Source organism: Lolium perenne, chromosome 5, assembly GCF_019359855.2.
Source record: "Lolium perenne isolate Kyuss_39 chromosome 5, Kyuss_2.0, whole genome shotgun sequence".
In the NCBI taxonomy this organism is placed as follows: domain Eukaryota; kingdom Viridiplantae; phylum Streptophyta; class Magnoliopsida; order Poales; family Poaceae; genus Lolium; species Lolium perenne.
The window spans coordinates 22,032,139-22,057,354 of NC_067248.2; the positions used below are offsets into that span (position 1 = coordinate 22,032,139).

The 25,216-nt window shown below is 51.1% G+C and overlaps 1 protein-coding gene across 1 annotated transcript in view; it reads right to left on the minus strand.

Moving 5' to 3' along the window:
* LOC127303176 (polyubiquitin-like) overlaps positions 1-19,133 on the minus strand; it is a 30,250-nt gene extending 11,117 nt beyond the window's left edge. The window contains exon 1 of the mRNA XM_051333939.1: positions 18,876-19,133. Coding sequence (XP_051189899.1) covers positions 18,876-19,133 — 258 coding nt within the window. The remainder of the gene's footprint in view (positions 1-18,875) is intronic.
* Positions 19,134-25,216: the final 6,083 nt, after the last annotated feature.

Genomic DNA, 25,216 nt, shown 5'->3' on the forward strand with positions numbered 1-25,216 from the left:
CTCCCAAAAGTACCAAAGGTTCCTCCCCCCCGTCCTTGGGATCTTACTGTCGAGGATTATGCGTCCGCTGTTGCGAAACAAAACTCTGATCATTTCCATAAGCCAAAACCTCCAGCGCGAGCCATACACAGAGAAGCAAATAGAATATGCTACTAGTTTTCTGAACACACCATCGCAGTATGAGTTACACGAGAAGAAGGATGACTATACACGCACTCTTGCGAAGGTAATTGACCAAAAGAAGGATGAAAAGGCTAAGGAGAATGACATTGCTGGCACGAGCAAATCATCAGCTAGAAGTGCAGATGAGAAAAGGTCAAGTTCAACAAGTGCACCCCACAACGCCAAGCCACCGACAAAACGCAACAAGACAAAGGAAGGTCCCCTCCACGGTGCTCAGCCCAAACAATCGATCCCAAAGCACTCAAAGTGTTTAATGTTCCCAAGGTGTACGAGGAACATGGTGGTGGTGTCAATATGGATGAAGCTGCAACTCTAGCGGCTCAATGTGGAGTTACCGTGGAGGAATTGTTTGGTGCCGCAGATGCTGCACTACCCACTGCTGATATAGCTCCTAAATTTGTCTACGGGGCCGACTTGGTCAGCAGAGAGCAGCTGCTTAAACTGCCAACACATATGCGGAATTTGCATCGTTGGTACCTTGATGCATGCAAGGAGAAAAAATGTACATCGTGGCGAGTATACCATGGGAATATTACTACCGAAAGGAGGAGATCCATATTGAGATGAATGAACTCTCGGCAGTTATTCAATCTAGAAGCCCTCGACAAATCTCTCATGAGTTGCTATTGCTTGTAAGTTGTTAACTACATATAAGTTCATTTTCATTCAGTTCATGTTCGTTTTCATTGCATATATATACTCATTATATCTTATGGGTTCTCTTTTGCAGATCGAAGATCAGTGAGTGCAAAAGTAATAATATTATCAATGTTGGGTTTGTTGACCCAGATAAAATACATGTTGAAACGGTGAAGCATAAACGCGAAGAAACGGGGGGAAACCTACTAAGGTTTTTGGGGCAGCAATATTTCTGTGATTCAATATTGTTTCCTTACAACTACGAGTGAGAGTCTTAATGATCTTTTATATATGCACATTCAATTTTTCTTACTCGATGTTAAGTGTAATTCCTGACGTATATGCATAACATGTGCAGCTTCCACTGGATTCTACTAGACATTCAACCTGATAAGGGAGTAGTTGAAGTAAAAGACCCACTGAGTAGAGGCCTGGACGGGTTCCAGGACTTGCAGAAGTTGCTCCAAGTGTAATTTCCTTCATCGCCGCGCTTTATCTTTCGTGAGATATCAATTAATTATCCACTCATTCAATCATTCTTTTGCCTGGCAGGGCTTGGCAAGCTTTGAAGAATGTTCATAAGGACATTACGTTTGCAAAGAAGCTAACATTTACTCCTGTAGCGTGCCCCCAGCAGCCACAAGGGACGAATCTATGTGGATACTACGTTTGCGAGTCCATTCGCATGTTAACCACTGAGAAGCAGAATAAAAATAAATTCGACGTAAGCAATAACATTCACAACTTTATTTATTATCATCAATATTTCGTTATCAAGACTGATATAGTCATACTCATCTCATTTTCGTATATAGGTCGACTTCATGCGGGACAGACTCCAACCAAAGGAACACGCACTAGGAATCGCGGAGGAACTGGCGGGACTTTTGGTTAGAGAAGTAATAAACAACAAAGGCTTGTTTAGTCCAAATAGTTGTTCTACCTCCAAATAGACGGTCGTTAGTACCGTTTGTCGATCGTGAGCTCCATGTATATATATATGTAGGGAACCTACGAATATGTGTAAGGGGAATCGACTTCTGCTTCCAATATTTGTTTGATCGATCTATATATATATATAATGAATGAATGTGTACAACTTCTAGTAGCGTACAAATATATGCAACTTTTATTTTCGAACGAAAAAAATGAAATAACAGGCGGTCGGTGGCGGGGGGGGGGGAGGGGTGCTGCACCCCTCAAACCCTAAAGCAGAAGCGTTGTGCGCGCGCCACGTAGAGGGCCTTTTGTCGCGGGTGGTAATACCGCCCGCGACAAAAGGGCCTGTGCCCTGCGCGCCCCGCGGCTGCCACGTGGTGGACCTTATGTCGCGGGTCGTAAGCGACCCGGGATAAAAGGCCTCCCTTTTATCGCGCCTTGCTTGTCGCGGCTGGCCGCCCGCGACAAAAGGCCCTAACCACCCGGATCAAAAGGCCTGTTTTCCACTAGTGGGTGGAGAGGACGAGAGCGGCGCCGAAACGGGAGGAGCCGCTCGGCTGCCGGCGCGAGTAGTCGTTGAGGACGCCGCGAGCTTGTCAGTCGGCGCGAGTACCAAATCTTAGCACACCGCGATGGAGAGAGCAGTGCCAAAAGGGGAGTGGAAGGGAGCACGAGGCGGAGAGCTGGGTGTTGGGGGAGGAGCGAGCGCTGGGGTGCTAGCGGAGGGGAAGGCCGGCCGGTGATGGTGGTGGCGGCGAAACCTAGTTGCGTGTGCGCGGGTGGTTGGTGGTGCGGTGCGTGCGTGGCGGTTCGGGGATGTGGTCACATGGGGAGGGGAGGAGAGTGTGATTTTGGCCAGCACAGTGGCGCACTACGCGAAGATACGTCATTGGGGGTGAGATTTTGGCCACCACATATAGGTGCGCCATTGTTACCTATGGCTAGGTCTTTTTCTAGTAGTGGGGTCACTAGTGGAAAACGTACATTTAATCCTGCTGTGTTTGGGCCTTTAGTCCCGATTTTACAACCTGGACTAGACATTCAGGATTAAAGGTCTCGACCGACCTTTAATCCTGGTTCAAATATATACCGGGCCTAAAGGGTCCTCCACGGGGTGCGGCCACGGGGTTCGTGGTGAAGGATCTTTGGTCCCGGTTCGTAAGACGAACTGAGATTAGAGGGTCTCTGCCACGGCAGAGAAAATGGTTGTTTCTCTGTCGCGGCAGAGTTTCAAGGTTTTATGTTATTCCTTCAATTCTATAATGCTTACATCATTCAAGAAATCACAAACATCGTTATGAATATATAGACATCGTCATGAAATATAGTACACGTAATGCATGTTTACAATATAAAGTCGGACCTATTTACCATATCTATCTTATATGCCTAACATCAAATATGTACTCTCGATGGTATTCTCCAATTAGAGCTATGACCTCCCTAACTAAGAATCCCGCAAATTCCTCTTGGATTGCTCGGATCTGATCCACCGTTAGGAGAGAGTCCCGCATGCGTTCTATCTAATTTTAAAAAAGGAGATCAATATAGATGAATGGAACTCAATACAATTGATGGTAATAAAATAAGATTGTGAAAAAAAATCACATACTTTAAGGGCATGTATAACCGTCTCCGGCTCCCAGTGATGGGCCATCTCGCAAATGAACTCGCGTACATATTAACCACAAAAGTTATTCCCAGTTCCTGCTTCAAACACTTTATGAAAAAAGAATTCGATCAAACTAATAATCAAGCATGGTATTGAAACAAAATATCAAGGAGATTCGCGGACATAGCTATATAATACTATTTACAGGGCGATCCTGAAATGTAAGCTCCGATTTCCATCGACCCGGAGCAGTGTTCATGAACCGTTTCTGAGCCCTGCCCGGGAATGAGTTATTAATTACTTGATATCAGGAAATGAGGACATAAGATGTCGATGCAGGAGATATTGATTAAAATTACCTCTGGAGCATGGCAGCCATGTTCGCCCATTGCACAGGCTCTTTACGTTTCGAGTCCATGACAAGTACTACTCGCTCGCTTTCCCCGTTCAGGACACCCCCCTGCCCCAAGCCCCAAGCCACCCTCTTTCTTACCCCTGCCACCTCCCCCCCCCCGTGTTGCTCCCGGCGGTAATGCCGCGTCCCCCACCTTGCCGTCAAGGTGAGCAGCTCCGCTCTCAACTAGATCCGGAGGAGGGTGGAGCTTCGTGTCATTGCCTAATCGACGGTACCCCGGAGGAGGGATCCTCACGAGGGGGAGAAGAAGTAGGGGCCATAGGGCGGAGTGCACACGGGATGGTGGTACGCGAGTTACCCAGCTTCGGAACACCTGCACGATGACAGGGCCTACTGCTGCTTGTCTGGAATTATCTGGGCGCTTTCGCGTTGTTACAATGAGTTGTGGTTGTGCCTCTAGGGCTCCCGGGATCCGGCTTATATAGGCGCTCGGATCTAGGGTTTACACGGAGAGTCCTAGCCGGAATACAAGTTGCCTAACTATGGTACAAAGTCTTGCCGTGTACGTCAAGGATCCGCCTTCCTTCTAGGTCACGCTGGATCCGGATACTTCATGGGCCTTCACGGATCCGGCCTCCTTCGTAGGTCGGTTAGGATCCGGCTCCTCGTTCCTGGGCTGGACTTCATCCTTCATGATCTACAGCAACTGGGCCGCCCGATGGGCCACATGCCTCACCACCAACTATGGGCCACCCGGGCTTGCCGGATCTAGGCCATGCCGTTGATATACCCATAAAGTATACCCACAACAGTAGCCCCCGAAGTTCTCCGAGATTCATCATTCCTCCGACCTCATTCAACTCGGAAACGAAGAGAATCTTGAAGAGCTTCAAAACTTCTTACTTGATTCCGGGTTCGCTCCTCCGGAAATCCTTCATCTTCAGATCATGCACAACAACGGAAAGTCCACTTTTCCCGCGCACAACTTCCTCATTTCCCGCGCTAAATTTTCGCAGATGCAAATCTTTAACCGGAATTTTCGGGAGTGCATGGTTAAGTTACCTCCACGTCATTTTACCGCACTTGACCTAAAACACGTGTCATCCATCCAACGGTGCGACCGTTCCGTTTCCACCGTCGGATCCGGATCCCGAATCTCCGCGCGCGGCCTATAAATATCCCGCAGCTCGGTAAATTCTCATTCTTTCACCTCTCCTCACCACCTCGTCTTCCTCCTCGCGCCGCGCCGCCCAACGGATCTTGATTTCGGCGAACTTTCGCCACGGTGATCTTCGCGCGCCGCCAAACCAAGACTCCCCTCGTGCCAAGATTCCTGCGTTTGAACGGGATTTTCTCTCCGCCGCCGATTCGTGGTCGCGCGGGACGGTTTTCTTCAAGTTCGGCGACCTCATCTTCACCGGAGCTCCGTCGAGCCACCGCGCCATTAGCGGTAAGTGCGCCGGCCTCGTAGAAGATAACCTAGTGTAGAAGATAGACTTAGTGATCCGGGTACTCAAACACTTTGTATGGGCGCAGCCGGAAGCATGCCACTCGATTCGTCGCACTGTACTGGTAGCTCTCCGAGTAGCCCGGATCCCAATCAAATAGAACCCATATGCCCGGATCCCATATCATTCCTGCCACCATATGTTTCCGACATTAGACTAGCTCAACCTTTTTCCGCATCTTCCAGCACCGCTCCAGGCCGGATCCCCTCCCTCCAAGAGCTCCAAGAAGAACTCGAGGGACAAGCTCGGATGGCAGCAAAGGTGCAGGAGGTGGAAAACAAGAGGGCGTCCAAGGCCCGGATCCGCGAAGGAGAGCGGGGTCAGTGGTGGCCCTGCGCAACTACTGATGTGGAACTCAGAGAGCTCCAGAACGAGGGCATGATCTCCACACATTGGAGTTTCACTCGTGATTCCGATGTCCCCAAGCCAGAAGCCGGAGAAATTGTTATGACCAAGGCTTGGGTGGAACGCGGACTTTCACTTCCCTGTTCGGAGTTTTTTCTCTCCGTCCTCAACACATACGGGCTCCAGCCCCACAACATCTGCCCAAATTCATATCTCCTCCTGTCCAACTTCGTGACTCTCTGCGAAGGGCATCTTGGGATCCGGCCAGATGTCAAGTTATGGCAATTCTTTTTCCGGGTGAAGAAAGAAACCAAGGACAAAGCAATGGTGAACTGCGGAAGCATGACGTTTATGCTCCGCCCTAGCCGCATGTATCCTCCCCACGACTCGCACGAATCCGTCCGGTACTGGAACGCCGGATGGTTCTATGAGAAGAACGCTTCAGTTCCGGATGTCCACGAAGGCCTGCCCCAGTTCATCAACGAGCCTCCGGAAGAGCACGCAAGCTGGAGCTTCGTTCCTTCGCTCGCCCAGACCCCGATCTTGGAGAAGACAGCGCGGAGAATCTCCTGGCTAGTCCACGACGGACTGACCGGAGCCCAGCTCACACTTAGCTGGTTCTCCCGGAGAATCCAGCCTCTACGCTACAACGCGCGCCTGATGTGCACTTATACCGGGGCGGACGATCTTCTCCGGGTTACCCGCCACGATCTTCCTGCCGACTCTCTGAAGAGAAGGTTCAAGACGCTGGTGAAGATTTCGAGGGGCCAACAGGTCCCGGAATTGATCAAGGACATTTACACGAACGACCAGTGTCCTCCGGTAAGCTTTGTTCTTTTCGTTGCTTCAAACTTCGCAAGTTTTTTGATGTTAACTCTAACTCTTGTTCATTTCCCTCCAGCTCAACACTTTGGCGGAGGAAAACTTCCGCACCATTCTTCGTGTCCCCGTCAGTGGCGACGCGGCGGAGGAGGCTCCGGAAGACGACGAGGAGAAAGAGGAACAGGCACCCCGCAAGGCGGCCCCTCGACCTACAAAGCGTCCCCGCGCCAAGGCTTCCGGCACTGAAGCCGGAACTAGCGGTGAGGCCTCCGCCAAGAAGCCCAAGACGACAAAACCACCTCCGCTAGACTCGAGGAAAGCGGAGCGCGCGCGCCTAAGGATGCTTTCAACAGCTGGCCAGCGCACGCGCCCCATCATCCCCGGCGCCCCGTAAGTTTCCGAACATGATGCAACTTTATCTTGGCGAAATTATCTCTCGTCTAAACCCTTTCACTTGTTTGCAGGAATCCGAGTGCCGCTGCCACGCGGACCACCAGCCAGGAACCCATCACGAAATATATGAAAAAATCTCCGGCTGTTGGACCTTCTACTCCAGTTCCACCAAGTGCCTCCCACCCAACTCCTCAACCGTCTCCCCCTCAGGCTGATCCATCTCCCCCTCCTGCCGCAAATACTCCACCGGAAATAATTTCGGTTAGCAGCGAGCATGCGGGCGGAGAAGATCCTAAGGCCAAGGGCCCTGCCCAAGAAGACGCGGAAGTACAAGGCCAAGGAGAGGCTGAAGTCACTTCTTCCGAGAAGGCTGAAGAGGGCGCTGGCGACATGGTCGTTTTTCCGAAGAACTTTGGAGATCCGGCTGACACCACTTCCACCCCCAAGGCGTATGCTACCAAGTTTTTCAACAAGCTGTCCGAGGCGGAGAAGTGGGAACTTGAACAAGACCTGCTCAACGCCATGCTGAACAACGCCTGGGGGAAACCTGACTCCAGGACATCGGAAATCCAAGACTTCAAGAAGAACGTCGGCCAGTTCTTTGACCAGCTCATCTGCAAGCAAAAGGTACTCCCCCGTAGCCCCCAAGCATGTAGGCGGAAACTCAAAAAGTAGTTAGCGCTTAGATGCTTAGAGAAAGATTACTTCCGGGAAAGTTGTTAAATTGGATCAGTAGCCCCCAAGCATTATGGCGGAAATGTTCCGGCAATAATGCTTTGGAGAAAACCATTTTACAGGCGAAATTTTTACTCCTGCTCTGTCTATGTTTTACAGGAACAGCAGGCGCTGCACTATGAGCTGCACAAGAACATTGCGCTTCAGCGCCGCGTTACTCTGAATCAGGCGGAAAATATCCGGACTCTGAAGGATGAGAATGCGGAACTGACCAAGCAACTGGCGGACGCCCAAGGTTGGTTTCCGCCCTGTTCGTCATTAGTCATATTCCGACTTAGAACTTGTTGTTAACTTATGTTATTATAGGCGCATCCTCTTCTCTTGCTACAGCCTCATCTGAACTCAAGAACCTGCGCTCCTCGTACCAAGATTTGGAAACGAAATTAAAGGAGGCGGAACTAAAGAGGGAGCAGGCCGAGAAACAGCTGGCGGAGAAAAACTCCGAACATATCAGGGAAAAGGGCGAGCTGTTGCTGAAGAAAAATGCTGACAGCGAAACCATCAAGAGGCAGCAAAAAGAGCTCAATGGTCTCCGGAAATACATGGAGACCGCAGAGCATCACTGGGACTTGCTCAACGAGAACATCTTGGGTACGATACCGGAACCTTGTCCAGATATTTGCTCCGACTTTTTACTTTGCGCTCAAACTGCATGCTTATACCCTGATTATCTTTATGCAGAGCCGCTTGGGTATCCAGAGCAGCGCCGGAATTTGTTCCCACGGGATGACCTTCTTCAACTCGCAGGCGACGATTGCAAAGATCTCATCTCCGCCTCCCGCAAGATATGCTATAACTTATCCATCAAGAGGAGTCGCACATGCAACGTTCGCAAGCTTGTTGGAAAGATGGATGTTCTGCCGGAGCTCGTGACGGATCTGCAAGCATCATCAGCTCGAGGCGCAGCTGCAATGACGTTGGCTATGTGCTTAGCACATAACCCGGATCTTGATCTTGATGTGGTAACCACGGGCGTTCCTCCGGATGCAAATGTTGATGCGCTCCTGGATGCAGTGAGCGGCTACGACACCCGCATTGCGCGCAGGATCCAGCATGAGGAATTCTACGACAAGGTCGTTCTTCCGGCAGACGAACCCTTGGAAGAGGAACTTCAGAAGGAGCTCGCCGCGAAGGCGCGACCTGCGGAATCCGGAACCCAATATACCTGGACCAGCTCCAAGGACGCTCCCCAAGAAGAACCCAAGACCAGCACTGCAGCTTCCGATGAAGAAAAAGAAAGCGACGAAGACGTGTCATCTCCGGCCGAAGACGCCGAGAAAAAAGATTCAGAGGGCAAGACTTCTCCGGCTAAGGGGGAGTGAAAACTTTTATTCCTGCGGGAAAGACAATGCATCATTTTGGCCCCAGCGAGGGTTTGTAATATAACTTTAAATTCTTAAGTATCTAGGGACGAAACAATTATGCATGGGCGGAAAACTTATCCTGCTATCCTTTTGAATTATTTGCATGTTTCGTTTGTAAAAAGCAAGTGCTGGTTTGGTAATTTTCCGGCTTACTCATTTGACCTTCCACGAGCCGGAAAACCTTTGGCCGGAAACGCTCGCCTGCGGCGACGAAGCCCAATGGCGTCCGTCCATAACCGCGGAAACAAGCCCCCAGCCTAGGTGCCGGAAATCGCTACCAGGAATCCACAAGTTCGCAACGAAAAAAAATTTCCACCAGAAAACTTAAGCTCACGTCCTAAAGGACGATTTTGAAAATCACAACTTTCATACACGCCTAGGCGGAAACATCCAGCTCTGCGGTTTTAGTCGGAAAAAACATACACGATCTAAAATGAACACGTAAAGGAGGTAAAAGACTCAAAGAGTGAACCAGAAACTTTATTTCATTGATCATGTATAACTATTACAGAGTTTGTAACTCAGAAAAAATATGCTAAGTGTAGAAAGGACGTAGCTGTGCGATATTCCAAGGGCGATCTGTTTCGTCGTAGATGTCATCCGGATCCTCACGCTTGCGTTTCCGGTGCCAGTTGGCAGGTCTATCCCTCAGCTCGCGGAAATCAACAAGGTAGTACGACCCGTTATGAAGCACTTTGCTAACGACGAAGGGTCCTTCCCATGGAGATTGCAGCTTATGGTCTTTCACCTGTCGAAGGCGGAGGACCAGGTCTCCTGCCATGAAGGAGCGTTTCCGAACTCGACGACTGTGATAACGTCGGAGCTTCTGCTGGTAGATGGCGGAGCGCTGGTCAGCTAAGTTCCGAGCTTCCTCGATCAGGTCCACAGATAGCTGTCTGGCCTCGTCAGCTGTTTCTTCATTGTAGGCGGAAACTCGCGGTGAATCGTGGATGATGTCGGAGGGAAGCACGGCTTCGGATCCGTATACCAGGAAAAATGGGGTAAACCCTGTTGATCTGTTAGGGGTAGTTCGTAAACTCCACAGAACAGCTTCCAACTCATCAGCCCAAGCTCCAGCTGCTCGTCGCAGCGGTCCTTCAAGGCGTGGTTTAATTCCTGTTAATATGAGGCCGTTAGCCCTTTCAACCTGACCATTGGATTGTGGGTGAGCCACAGATGCAAGGTCCAGCCGTATCCCCATCGTTTCACAATAATCCCTCAACTCTCCTTGAGCGAAGTTTGTGCCATTATCTGTGATTATGCTGTGTGGGATGCCGAATCTCATCACGAGGCTGCAGACGAATTTTAGTGCCGTAGCACCATCGGCTTTTCTCACTGGCTTAGCCTCGATCCATTTGCTGAACTTGTCAACAGCGACCAGGAGGTACTCAAAACCGCCAGGAGATGATCTTTTTAACTTACCAACCATATCGAGCCCCCAGACCGCAAATGGCCAGGTGATAGGTATGGTCTTCAGCTCTTGGGCTGGAGCGTTTGGTTGAGTAGCGTAATACTGACAACCTCGGCAGGTCTTGACTATTTTGTCAGCGTCTTCTTTAGCTGTGAGCCAGTAGAAACCTAACCGAAAAGCTTTTGCAACGAGCGATCTAGTGGCGGCATGATGCCCGCAGTCCCCTGCGTGGATCTCTCTGAGGATTTCAATGCCATCTTGATTGGAGACGCATTTGAGAAATACCCCTGCTGCACTTCGTTTGTAGAGCTGTCCATCAACAATTGTGTAGGATCTTGCTCGTCTGACGATCTGTCTTGCGAGGACCTCGTCCTCAGGCAACTTCTGATCGATGAGGTAGTCCAGGAAAGGCTGTGTCCAAGCCGGAATGATAGCCATCACTTCCCTAGCCGGAGATACAGCCACTTCTGGGTTTTCCGGGTGAGCGCCCTTTACCGAGGGTATCCGGAGATGCTCCAGGAAAATGCCAGGCGGAATTTGCTTCCTGCCGGATCCGAGCTTGGACAGCATGTCTGCCGCTGTGTTATCGTCTCTCCTGACGTACTTGACTTCGTATCCGAGGAAGCACTTGGCGATCTCATCAACTTCGTCTCTGTAGGCCGCCATGACGGAGTTTCTGGCGTTCCAGGTTCCGGCTACTTGTTGTGCCACCAGGTCGGAATCTCCACAACATATGATGTGCTTGATCCCAATTTCCTTAGCGATGCGCAGACCGTGTAGTAGAGCCTCGTATTCCGCCATGTTATTTGTAGCTTCGAAGTGGATCTGCAGAACATACTGCAGTTCTTCTCCGGTAGGGGACTTCAGGGTGACTCCGGCTCCTGAGCCTTGATGCTGCTTGGATCCATCGAAGTGCATGACCCAAGTCTCTGGTTCCGGCTCCAGACTTGCATCCGGAGCCTCTGTCCAATCTGCAACGAAATCTGCCAAGACTTGGGATTTTACCGCAGTCCTGGGCTTGTAAGTGATGTCGAAGGCAGATAATTCGATGCCCCATTTAGCCGTACGTCCTGTTGCGTCAGCGTTGTTGAGAATTGTTGATAGCGGAGCCTTGCTCACAACTGTTACTGGGTGCTCTTGGAAATAGTGCCTCAACTTCCGGCTGCCTAGGAACACTCCATAAGCTAGCTTCTGAAAGTGAGGGTATCTTTGTTTTGATTCCGTCAGCACCTCGCTAATGTAGTAGACAGGTCTTTGGACGTCATATTCATGACCTTCTTCCTTTCGTTCCACCACGATGACGAGGCTGATGACTTTGTTGGTAGCTGCCAGATAAAGGAGCATTGGCTCTGACTCTGCTGGGGCTGCCAAGATAGGTGGGGAGGTGAGTATTTCCTTCAACCCCCGAAGAGCTGCATCAGCTGCGTCGTCCCAGACAAATTTGTCTGTTTTCTTCAGCAGCTTGTACAGAGGTAGCGCCTTCTCGCCAAGACGGCTAACAAACCTACTGATTGCTGCGACGCAACCAGTTAGTCGTTGCACATCTTTGAGACAAGTTGGCCGTTTGATACACAGGATTGCCTTGATCTTTTCCGGGTTAACCTCAATGCCTCTGTGAGAGACTATGAAGCCAAGGAGTTTTCCGGCTGGCACGCCAAAGACGCACTTCAGCGGATTCAACATCATCTTGTACCTGCGGAGGTTGTCGAAGGTTTCTGTGAGGTCGCTGATCAAGTCGGATCCTTTCCGGGTCATGACCGCGATGTCGTCGATGTAAGCGTGCACGTTCCGGCCAATTTGGTCCTTCAGGCACCGCTGCATCGTACGTTGGTAAGTAGCACCTGCATTTTTCAAACCAAAAGGCATAGTAACATAGCAGTAAGTACCAAACGGGGTAATGAATGAAGTCGCCTTTTGGTCGGATTCCTTCATCCGGATCTGATGATACCCGGAATACGCATCAAGAAAACACAGAAGTTCCGCCCCCGCCGTCGAATCAATGACTTGGTCAATGCGCGGCAAGGGGAACGGATCCTTCGGGCAATGCTTGTTCAAGCCAGAGTAATCGATGCACATTCTTAGTATTTCAGTGTTCTTTTTGGGTACAAGGACGGGATTCGCGACCCAATCGGTGTGGATAACTTCTATTACAAAACCTGCTTCTAGTAACTTTGCTAGTTCCATTCCTATGGCGCGGCGCTTCTTATCTCCAAAGCGTCGCATAGCTTGCTTCACTGGTTTAGCCCCCGGATTTATGTTGAGGTAGTGCTCGGCGAGTTCCCTAGGTACTCCGGACATGTCAGAAGGTTGCCATGCGAAGATATCCATGTTAGCGCGGAGGAACTCGACGAGCGCGTCTTCCTATTTGGGGTCCATGTTGGCTCCGACTGAAACCTGCTTGGAAGAGTCGCCTTTGATGAGGTCGTGCTTCTTGGTTTCTATCGCGGCCTTGAAGGAGGTTTTCTGCTCGGAGATCTGCTTCTTGGTGGTCTGCATCTCGCCGGATCCACCGCGGCTCTGTAGCCTTTCAGCTCTTCTCCAGATATCACAGACTCTGCGAAGGCGGCTTCGCCTAACTCGCACTCATGAGCCTTTTTGTAGTCTCCGGATACGGTAATCATACCTTTAGGACCCGGAATCTTGAGCTTGTTGTAGATGTAGCACGCTTTTGCGTGGAACTTGTGGTAGGTGGGCCTGCCGAAGATGACGTGGTAGGAGCTCTTGAAGGGCACAACTTCAAACGTGATCTTCTCTTCGCGGAAATTATGAACATCGCCAAAAGCCACGGGAAGTGTGATGCTGCCGAGGGAGTTCGCCTTCTTACCCGGAACCACGCCATGAAACTCAGTGTTGCTGTGCTTCAGCTGCTCCTTGGTGAGGTTCATCCGCTCTAGAGTCTCCAGGTACATGATGTTCAAGCTGGCTCCGCCATCCATGAGGCACTTGGAGAAGTCATACCCATCTATGCGGGGACTTACAACCAAGGCGTAGCATTCTTTTGGCACAATTGCGGGGTGATCCTTCCTATCAAATGTGCAAGGGATTTCCGACCACTCGACGTGACGTGCGGCACAGCCGGAACTATGGCGTTCAGGATCCGGGTAGCTGACTTGGAGGCGCGTACTGTTGGAGTCCCGAGGAAAGTGTGGTAAGCCCCCACGCTCTTTTTGTCGAATGGGTTGGATTTTCCTGCGGATCCTACCTTGGGATCCGGCGAGTTATCATCCTCATCCATCGCCTCGGAACTATCATCCTCTTTGTCCTTGTTCTTTCCCTTGCCACCTTTGCCACGTGGGCGGTGTTTCCGGGCGCGCTTGTATCCTGCCTCCGGGTCGTTCTTTAGATCATTGACCCACTTGCAGTTGCGGTTGGTGTGAGTGGACTTCCCTGTAACCGGATCCAGATGGGCCAGGCAGGGCATGTCTCTGTACTCCTCGTAGGTTTGCGGAGCGCGGGATCCGCCAGCAGTGACCTCAGAGGTATGCTGCTGACCCCTGCCGGCTCCGCCTCCACGTCCGCGTCCTCTTCCGCCTCCTGGACCTCCGCGTTGAAACGCCATGGCGACCATCTCGGATCCGCCACTCTTCTGGTCATCAGGGTTCTTGCGCTTATGGCTGCTGCTGCTACCGTTGTCACGGTTCTTCTTTTGTTGGTGCAGGGGGATTGCTGTAGCTGCGAGATCACCGCCTGCGTCATCATCGGCGGCAGTGTGATCGCTGGCGATTGTGATCATGTCATCCAACGTCAGTTTGTTTGCATTGACCAGGCAAGTTAGCTTGTGTCGTAGCAATCCTCCTCGCTGCAAGCCCCCAATGAAAGCGTGCATTGCTGTGCGGTTGTCGACGTTCTCGCACTCGTTTCTGCATGCCAACCATCGGGTGAGGAAATTCCTCGATGTTTCGCCCTTCTTCTGGATACAAGCCTGCAGGTCACTTGTTGTGGCAGGTCTCTTGTAGGTGCCCCTGAAGTGTTTCTCGAAAGCGTTCTTCAGGTCAAACCAGCAAAAGATGGAATTCTTCTCGAGGTCGCTGAGCCAGATCCGGGCTGGACCTACAAGGTACAACTGAAGCATGCGGCAGGCGATGTTAGGGGTTCCTCCGGCGAAGGTTACAGCATTATAGTAATCCTCAATCCAGGTATCCGGCCTTTCCGTGCCATCATAATTCTTCAGATTTCCGGGTAGCTTGAGATTCATCCTTGGCTTTGGTTCCTCTCGAATCATCCTGCCAAAGCACTTTGGACCAATGTAGTCGGTTCTGTACTCGTTAAGGCGATCCCGTGCGTCGCGCGGGTCGTGGCGGGGGGATTGTGAGCGAGAGCGAGATCTCCGGCCACTGCCTCCGCCTCCACCTCCATCGCCACCGCTAGGTGGTGGTGAGGGAGACCTGCGAGGTGGGCGGTCCGATTTCTTGCTTCCGCCGTCTGATTCTCCTCTGCCTTCCTGGTGTTGGCTCCGGCTCCTGTGGCTGCCTTCGCCCTGGCGCTGGCTGCCCTGGTCATTCCGGCGCGGCTCCGGGTCACGGCTCCGGCGAGGCTCTGGGTCACGGCTCCGACGAGGCTCTGGGTCGCGGCTCCGGCGAGGCTCTGGGTCGCGGTTCCGGCGAGGCTCTGGGCCGCGGTCTTCATTCCGACCCCTCCTGGGCTCGGGCTCCCGAACATTGTTCTGGTTCCGGCGTGGTTCCGGCGAGCGCTCCCTGTTTCTGTTTCTTGGCAGCACGTTGTCGCGGATAATAATCCCACCATGCCCTGGGGGCCTGGTGTTTCCGGCTGGACTACGGCGGCGAGGGGGTCGCGGGTAACCATTGGGTGGAGGGGAGGGGTTGCGATATTTGTCTCGCCCAGAGTACATCGCGTCCTTTCCCTTTCTTGGATCTGACGAAGGCGTTTTTGACGGAACTGGGATCGGATTTGGGTGTTCCCTGACTCTTCTTCTGCGCTCCGAGGATCCGGTGTGTGATTCATCATCGGGATGCCGATCGGCGCGGGCGTCCTTCTGCGCGGTGGATACACAGTTATCCGGATTGGATTCCAGCCTACGCGAAGTATCCGCCTTGCTTTGCTGCTGCATTGTTGAAGCGACAAGTGTGCGGAGGTAGTTGATATCAACCTCTTCGTCCTTCTTCTTCAACAGTTCCGCAGCTTTTTGCATGTTGTCCTTTGGGGTTTCCAGCGGCTGGTGATCTGCGGGCGTGTTGAAGGGTATCCTGCGAGGCGGAATTGCTTCTCTAACAATTCGATCGGCCTCCGCCTGCGCATAAATCATCTTTACTTCCCACTCTTTCGCCATGCCCTTGACCTGCTCGAGTGTAGCAGTAATCTCGCGATCCTGTCTGTCGAAATCTTCCGCCAAACCTGCAGCTCGTTCCCTTTCTTCCCTTAACGCGGCTTCGGTCTCAGCGAGCTTCTTGGCAGTGGCCAGCATCTCTTGTCTAGTGGCTTCTAGAGCCTCCAGATCTGCGGCGTCGCCCGGGGTTATAGGTGTGTTGAGAACTGCTCGCGCAACCATCTCTTCAGCCGGCAGGATTTCCTCCGAGGAAGAATCCCTGCGAGGTCGCTCCCGTGACATTGGAGATCCTTGGTGGGATGGCTGGGGGTCAGATTGGCTGGCTGGCTCTTCAGATCCAGTTTGCCCCAGCGCTGCTATAGTTGCGAGAACCTGCTTAGGCTGGGCGGAGTCGACCTCAGGCTGATCACCGAAACAGTACTCCCCTAGCTTGCGGTTAAACTCGTCAGTATCCATGGAGGGGGTATCTCCGGAAATTGGGCTCAGATTGCCCAAAATCGACTCTTCAACCGGAGTTTCGCTTTCTCCGACAGGCTCAGCCTGATCCGGATCTGCGCCGTTTTCCGGTGCCTCTACCTGCTCAGGACCAGCTCCGACTTCTTGAGGGGCGGTTCCGGCGGTATGGGCCAAGAAGTGTACGAAGTGGCACCTTTGCTTTTCTAACACCTGGGAGACCCAGGCGGATTTGCATTGGTCTTCCACCGTTGTTTCCTGCTCAGGGGCGGATTGGGTGGGCTTTGAAATTTCCAGATCCAAGGCGGAATCTTCCTTGGGAAGTTCCTGCATCTCAGATCGGATCCTCGCGACGGCGTCCAGCTCTGTGGCGGTCGCGTCTGCGTTACTTACCAGTGGGTTTCCGTCGGAATCGACGGTTTCCCCGATGAAGATGTGTATGCCGCCTATTGGGACGATGGAGAGCTTGACGGGGTTTGTCCTAGCCGGAATCCAGCACTCATCCGGAGGGACGATCGGCAGATTTCCGGCGTAGAGGACGTGCCCCACAGCGATGGTGTCGTCGTAGCTTCCCATGGCGGAACCCTCCCGGTTCCGGCCTCCAGACGCCGCAGGCCCCACGGTGGGCGCCAACTGTCGTTGCCTAATCGACGGTACCCCGGAGGAGGGATCCTCACAAGGGGGAGAAGAAGTAGGGGCCATAGGGCGGAGTGCACACGGGACGGTGGTACGCGAGTTACCCAGCTTCGGAACACCTGCACGATGACAGGGCCTACTGCTGCTTGTCTGGAATTATCTGGACGCTTTCGCGTTGTTACAATGAGTTGTGGTTGTGCCTCTAGGGCTCCCGGGATCCGGCTTATATAGGCGCTCGGATCTAGGGTTTACACGGAGAGTCCTAGCCGGAATACAAGTTGCCTAACTACGGTACAAAGTCTTGCCGTGTACGTCAAAGATCCGCCTTCCTTCTAGGTCACGCTGGATCCGGATACTTCATGGGCCTTCACGGATCCGGCCTCCTTCGTAGGTCGGTTAGGATCCGGCTCCTCGTTCCTGGGCTGGACTTCATCCTTCATGATCTACAGCAACTGGGCCGCCCGATGGGCCACATGCCTCACCACCAACTATGGGCCACCCGGGCTTGCCGAATCTAGGCCATGCCGTTGATATACCCATAAAGTATACCCACAACACTTCGTGTCAATTTTGCTACCGATCCATTCACTAGGAAGATATCTAAAGTGTAGGTCTAGGTGGCGCCGCGGCAGTGGTACTGGCCCATCAACCCTGCTGCTAGAGTTCTTCGGCGTGTTCCATTCCAAACCCCTCGATGAAATAAGATCCTTTCCTATAATATCACTCGTGGTTGACACCCTTTGCAAAGAATTAATTCTGGCTGTGATGAATCCTAGTCTATCTGAACATACGTGGTGGGTGGCAAAATTACTTTGCCTGAAGTAGTCCGCCAGTGTTCTGAATTGCGTCAGGAAATTACAATCCAATCGACAAAGTTGAATCCAATAAAATTATCTGCCGTCAAACTTATCTGTTATGTACTATTCAATTGACAAAATTAGTTGGCAAGAAATTCCATAGAAAAACCGACACTTTGTAATACTCTCAGTTCTTTTGTATTGTCTCCCTTCAGTGACAAATGGGATGCTGAGTTCTCTCACTACTTGTTTCAGCCCTGATTATTGCTCAACGGTGTCTCATCTTCAGTCAGCCCCAATCAGGAGTCCCTACCAATGGTACAGTTCGCAAATTAACAATCTCCTTAACCCCTAAATAAAATTCTCCTAATATTTAGTTTTGATGGTCAGTTTCCTTATTATGCATATTTTGGTGGAAAAAAATAATTATGATCTAACAATGACAATGTACCTTCGCACTATGACTTTGTTGAAGGTGGTGGATTGAATGTAGTCTTTAGGGATGAAAATCCCGAGATCGACATACAGTTAGATTCCTTATTATTGGCCCATGTTCGTAGATTACTTGTGGAAGGTTTTGCCAAGGAATTCTGTATTTATTGGTTATGTGTATTTTACCAGGTAATATCCAATGTGAAAAAAAGCAGTTGGCCATAGCCGTAAAACCAGCCTAAGACCCACTCTTAAACAGTGTGAGTCGGGCTTACGTGGTAAAATATTGAGGCCTACCTTACTAGCTAACCAGCTTAGTTAATTAGTCCGGACATAGCAACTACAAGATGTTTCTTTATCACTCTATTATGAGCATGCAGATTTGGCCTTACTTCTTGCATTCTGCAACTTGATATATGATATCCTGACTGCCTTTGCGTCGTGGGCTCCATGTTATGGGTCAAACCAAGATTTAAGAATTGAGAGAGGTTTTTGGTTTGCTATAGCGGATGAGGTGTGTTAGATCTTACGATCCTTTTCAGTTTTAACCATTGAAGACGCCCTATAGAATTAGTGTTACGGTGACTAAATACTCTCGCGAGGAACGAGGCATTCATCTAGTTTTATTTTCTTATTTTGTTTGATTTGGTTGCTTTACACTATTTTCTAAAGATTTGTTAAACCTTTATTTTTTCTCATCATAACCAAACTAAAACTAATCAAGTTATGGAATCCACATAGTCAAATTCAGTCCTTGTTTGTTTAGTAGTAACATATATGGTTATATATATCAAAACAATAGTACCGTAAGATATATATCTGCTACCTACTAGTTTCAGCTCGTAATACTAATCTCTAGTATGCGTGATTACACAATGTGTGCTCTCCCCCTCTGACTAAAACAAATGATTAATCTTGTCCTGCCTGCTGCATAACGCGCGCTCAACACTCAAACCAATCATCAAACTCGGAAATTTTCCGTGGGGTCCTTTTTCGAAAAAAGATTGTGTTTGAGGTAGATGGAGGAGCCGTCCTGGATGTTGTAGCTCGCGAGGGTGCGGTCGTTGTCCAGCAGTTTATTGGCCAAGATGAGGAGCATCAGTTGCGGTGGGCCTTCTCCCACGATATTCCCTAGCTTCTCCTTGACACTGCCGACGGTGTCCGCGCTCTCGACCTCCAGAGCGCGGCTGAGCGGCAAGCACATCTTCTTGACGTGGATTATCATCTGTCGAACAAGCACACTGGGAAGATCAGCAATATTCCTTGCTAGCTAGTAGTAGAGATTAGATTGTGATCATGCAACAGGGGTAGCATACCTTGAAGTCTGACGACGACGTACGGCAGGGCACGGTGCGTCGATCGATCGATCGGTTGCTAGGCGGCGGGTTGGCGTGCGCGCCTTTTTGCTTCGCTAAATCTCGAGGTCGCGATTGACAGGGTTGGGTTTGTGGGACGAAGCTGTTCTGGCGATCCATGTATATAAAGCGCCACCGTCGAGCGGGCGTCGGAGTCCGACTCCGATTACATACGGAAGTACCGGCTATCCGGAAGGAAAACGATTCCTTTCCTCCGACTCCGGAGGAGTCTGTGTTGTCACCAAACTCCAGATCGTTCGGCCAAAAAACATTCAGCTTAGGTGAGGCCTGCCCACGTTCTGCCTTCCTTTTCCGTCTCTGATCACTCAACACACGCGGACGGGAGTCACTCGATCCAGAGAAAAAGCAATTGCGTTTGCTGTGGCGCACGCACAGCAGCCGCCATGCCTCCTCTTCCACCTCCCCGGAAGCGCCGACTTCCGCTTCCTCAACGGCCGTCGCTTCGTGCATCGGGTCATCCTGGCGCCGGCGACCTCCGAGCTCACCGAGAACTGCCTTGTGTCGGGTCATCCCACCATCACCACGACGCCTTGTGTCGTGGTGGTACCCACCGCGCCGCCATGTGTCGCTGGGGGCTGCTGCCCGACCTGGCGTTGCCGTACGACTCCTAACCCCTCCCGTGGCGCTCCCCAGGGCGCTGCCGGGGGGCCGGTCTCCCTCCTTCCGCCGCCCCTCCCTCTGTTTCTCTCCCTCCGCCGCTGCCGTCGGCGCTGGCCATGGTGGCGGCGGGCCCCGGCGACAAAGTGCCCGGGGGGTTGTTGGAGGCGGCGACCGGCGGTGGCGGCTGGGGCGGCGACCTCCGGCTTCGGCGTGCTCCGCGTTTAGGGCGGCGTCCCTGGATGTGCGGCGGCGGATCCTCCTCCACGGCCTCCGACGATGGATGGTGGTGGTGGCGGCTGTTGGATCTTGTGCCCGCCGAGATCCATCGGCGGCTTCTGCTGGCGGCGCGAGGAAGGGGGCGACGATGTGTGGGGTGAGGATGGTGTGTTGCGGCTTCCGCCGTCCACCAAATTCTCCTTCGTCATCGTTGGTCAGCGGATGACGGCGTGGGGGCATGTTCGTCTGCTTCGGGTTTGAAGGTGGTGGTTCTAGGGTTCTTCTTCTGCGAAGATGAAGACCTACCGGATGTTGATCCTTTTCATCTAGCCGGAGTGTTGAGTTCCGGAAGGCTCCGCCGGCGAATGAATCAGCGCATGTTTTGCCTGTAGTTTGCTGGATCGAGTGGTATTCGGTCGCGCGTATCCATGCTTTTATTCCCACCGTTTGGTTCTGGAGGGAGCGGCGCGAAGCTCTTTTTTCGTGTTGACATCAGGTGACTATGGATCCATGATAAAAGTCAGAAGAAGAGAATTTCATGAAGGCTGGATGGGAGGACTAGCTAAGAGAGGTTCAAGTCTCCGCGTCGTTGAGGGACTTGCTTGGTGTTCCGGGCTTCACAAAAGTGGTATGAAAGTGGGACGATAACACATGTGAAGTTCAAAGTCCTACCTTTCAGGATGAAAACCCAAGGTCTGGTCTTAACTGGTTGTGCCTGGCAATGACCTTATTGGAGGCATTATTTTGAGAGCAGGGACTATCTTCAGGGTGAAAACCTAAGATCTTTGATCTGGCGACGACAATCTTAGAGCATTGTTCCCTTCTTGAAGGCGTCGTTTTTGGAGAGTCTGTATTTCAGGTGTTGTCTTGGTGGTGGATGTATTGTTGTTGTTAGGCTCGAGATACTGTAGCGGAACTTTTGTTTCTTAGTTTTATTTTCTATTTTTTGTGATGTGTGCATCCGTAGTGCTATTAGGGTGGTTCGTTGTTGCAGAGGCTTAGTGTAATTGGTATCTTTTGATATTAATTCCCTTTACCAAAAAATGCACAATCTTCTGCAAGGCCTGCCCGCTGCCGCGCCGCTGGCAGGCTGCTGCTAATGTTCGTGCCTCTTTCTTTCTCCCGCGCAAGCACAGACAAACTATGCAGCAAAAGCTGCCGAGCAGAGCTGCAAAGACTATGGGATGAAGTTGCGAAGATTGCAAGGCGAAGATACATGTTGAGTCTACGAGTGCTACCAGTGAATAGCACATCTACTTCCATCGGTAAATGCCGGTGGTGCAATGAGCAAACGGCGCGAGTACGTGCTGCAAGGATCTCGCCTGGGGTGGAAAAAAATGTTACAACGATGGTGTAATAGTATATTTTTTGCTGCTTTACCTGTTCTGAGATTCCGCTACTCTACGATGTCTCCAACGAGGTTTCCGTCAATGTCTCCGACGAGTTCATTTTTGCTATAATACACTACTATGAATTAGGCTATCCCCGGCGCACCAAGCCACGCCGGCGGAAACAGGCCGGTGGTATCACCTTACCAGCGGCGCACCACTTGGTCCGCCAGCAGTGACTTGACTTATCGCCAGCGCACGTCATGGTCTGCCGGCAGTAAGGGGATTGGTGCGCTGGTGGTATATTTTAAAAAACTAAAAAAGACGAATCTAGATCTCGTCGTGATGTGTTCTTCACGTTCTTCACAGTGGCCAGCGAGGATTCAGGAGGTGGGTCACCGGACGGAGGTCGCCATTGAGGTTGAGGAGGTGGTTGCCGAAAGGAGGTCCCGACGAGGTGGTCACCGGAGGGAGGTCCCGACAAGGTTTGAGAAGGTGGTCACCAGAGGAAGCTCGCCAGCTTGGGGAGGTACTTGCCGGATGGAGGTCACCGGGTTGAGGAGGAGAAGGAGGAGAACAAAAAGAGGAGGAGGAGGGAAAAGGAGGAGGAGTGAAAGAGAAGAAGGTGGAAATAAAAGAGAGAGATGGTGAGCCGGCTGGCTTGGCATACATACCGGGGGTTACCGCCGGCGCATCAATATGGTGGTGCGCCGGTGGTAATTTATATATTTGTTCATCAAAAACTAAAAGCTAAAAAAACACCTATTTTTATTTTGAATTTGACAAATCCAATTTTTAACTAAACGACCATAGATACAATTTAAAATAACAAGTTTTTCATCGAAGGTCGCATGCAACCAGAAATCCCGTTCTAACGAAACATGACTTCAGTTTGTATAATATATTGAAATTCATGTTTTCAAATTTTCACTAAAACCAGACACTACGGGAAAAACAGGCGCTGCCGTGCGGCCTATCATTGCCGTGAGGCACCGCACGTTAAAGACATATTTGCCGTGCGCCGAAAGAGGCACTCACGGCAAACAATATACGCACGGTAAAGTTAGAGCGGGGCGCACGGCAAAGTTAATGTGCACGGCAAACTCACCTGTGCCGCACGGCAAAGTTAGTGTGCACGGCAAAGTCCATCAAATGCGCACGGCAAAGAATCCAGGACGGTAAAGCCAATAAACGACGCACGGCAAAGAAAATATGGTCGGCAAAGGGCCGGGACGTTGCCGTGGACCACCCTTTGCCGTGCGGCCAGAGAAAGTGCACGGCAAAGCCGCCTTTGCCGTGCGACTTCTTCTTTGCCGTGCGCCATACTTCATTTTATTTGTTTTTCTTTCTATTTTATTTCATCTAATACTTATTTTTTTTTAGTTCTACTTTTTGATGAATATTTATTAGTGTTAATTAAGACAATGTGCAATACAAAATTACTCTCCATGTTCATCCCCCACATATATCAGGGTTTCAGAGCAATTAATACGTACGCGCTTCGGAAAATCTGCTAAGTGTTATCGCCCAAATGTGAGGAAGGTCACACACCGGGGAGCTACTTTTGCACCATTAGACCTTGCATCACACTTTGACACATATCATAGGTCCACATGCAAGATTTGGTGGGGTTCCGGTGCTCCAGCGGTCGTTCTCCCCCTCCTCCCCCAAAACAGCGGAACGCGTGCCCCGGCGGGTCTACCCCCCTAGATTTCTCCGCGCGAGGGTGCACTAATGTAACTTTTCATTCTTTTAGGTTTGTTTAGGACATATACACATGGAGAACCAAGATTGGGACCCTTTGGCACATATACCCGCAGCTAGAGCCATTATCACACGATCGAGGGTGTGCCTGATCTACTGGTTAGGGTTTGGTGTAGGGTTAGGGCTAGGGTTTAGGGGGTAGGGCTAGGGTTTAGGCTAAAGGTAAGTATTTATGGTTAGGTATAGGTTTAGGGTTTAGGGTTAGGGTTTATGATGCATGGTTCTACAGCTCCGGTGTCGTGGTTTAGGGTTTTAGAGGGGTTTTAGTGCTCGAAGCCTCCCCAGTTTAGGGTTTAGGGTTTAGGGGAGCTACTTTTACACCATTAGACCTTGCACCATACTTTTACACATATCATAGGTCCACATACAAGATTTGGTGTGGTTCCGGTGCTCCGGCGGTTGTTCTCCCCCTCTTCCCCCCAAAACAGCGGAACGTGTGCCCCGCCGGGTCTACCCCCCTAGATTTCTCCGCGCGAGGGTGCACCAATGTATCTTTTCATTCTTTTAGGTTTGTTTAGGACATATACACATGGAGAACCAAGATTGGGATCCTTTGGCACATATACCCGCAGCTAGAGCCATTATCACACGATCGAGGGTGTGCCTGATCTACTGGTTAGGGTTTGGTGTAGGGTTAGGGCTAGGGTTTAGGGGGTAGGGCTAGGGTTTAGGTTAAAGGTAAGTATTTATGGTTAGGTATAGGTTTAGGGTTTAGGGTTAGGGTTAGGGTTTATGATGCATGGTTCTGCAGCTCCGGTGTCGTGGTTTAGGGTTTTAGAGGGGTTTAGTGCTCGAAGCCTCCCTAGTTTAGGGTTTAGGGTTTAGGGGAGCTACTTTTGCACCATTAGACCTTGCACCACACTTCGACACATATCATAGGTCCACATGCAAGGTTTGGTGGGGTTCCGGTGCTCCGGCGGTCGTTCTCCCCTCCTTCCCCCAAAACAGCGGAACGTGTGCCCCGCCGGGTCTACCCCCTAGATTTCTCCGCGCGAGGGTGCACCAATGTAACTTTTCATTCTTTTAGGTTTGTTTAGGACATATACATATGGAGAACCAAGATTGGGACCCTTTGGCACATATACCCGCAGCTAGAGCCATTATCACACGATCGAGGGTGTGCCTGATCTACTGGTTAGGGTTTGGTGTAGGGTTAGGGCTAGGGTTTAGGGGGTAGGGCTAGGGTTTAGGCTAAAGGTAAGTATTTATGGTTAGGTATAGGTTTAGGGTTTAGGGTTAGGGTTAGGGTTTATGATGCATGGTTCTGCAGCTCTGGTGTCGTGGTTTAGGGTTTTAGAGGGGTTTTAGTGCTCGAAGCCTCCCCAGTTTAGGGTTTAGGGTTTAGGGGAGCTACTTTTGCACCATTAGACCTTGCACCACACTTTGACACATATCATAGGTCCACATGCAAGATTTGGTGGGGTTCCGGTGCTCCGGCGGTCGTTCTCCCCCTCCTAGCTCCCCCCAAAACAGCGGAACGTGTGCCCCGCCGGGTCTACCCCCCTAGATTTCTCCGCGCGAGGGTGCACCAATGTAACTTTTCATTCTTTTAGGTTTGTTTAGGACATATACACATGGAGAACCAAGATTGGGACCCTTTGGCACATATACCCGCAGCTAGAGCCATTATCACACGATCGAGGGTGTGCCTGATCTACTGGTTAGGGTTTGGTGTAGGGTTAGGGCTAGGGTTTAGGGGGTAGGGCTAGGGTTTAGGCTAAAGGTAAGTATTTATGGTTAGGTATAGGTTTAGGGTATAGGGTTAGGGTTAGGGTTTATGATGCATGGTTCTGCAGCTCCGGCGTCGTGGTTTAGGGTTTTAGAGGGGTTTTAGTGCTCGAAGCCTCCCCAGTTTAGGGTTTAGGGTTTAGGGGAGCTACTTTTGCACCATTAGACCTTGCACCACACTTTGACACATATCATAGGTCCACATGCAAGATTTGGTGGGGTTCCGGTGCTCCGGCGGTCGTTCTCCCCCTCCTAGCTCCCCCCAAAACAGCGGAACGTGTGCCCCGCCGGGTCTA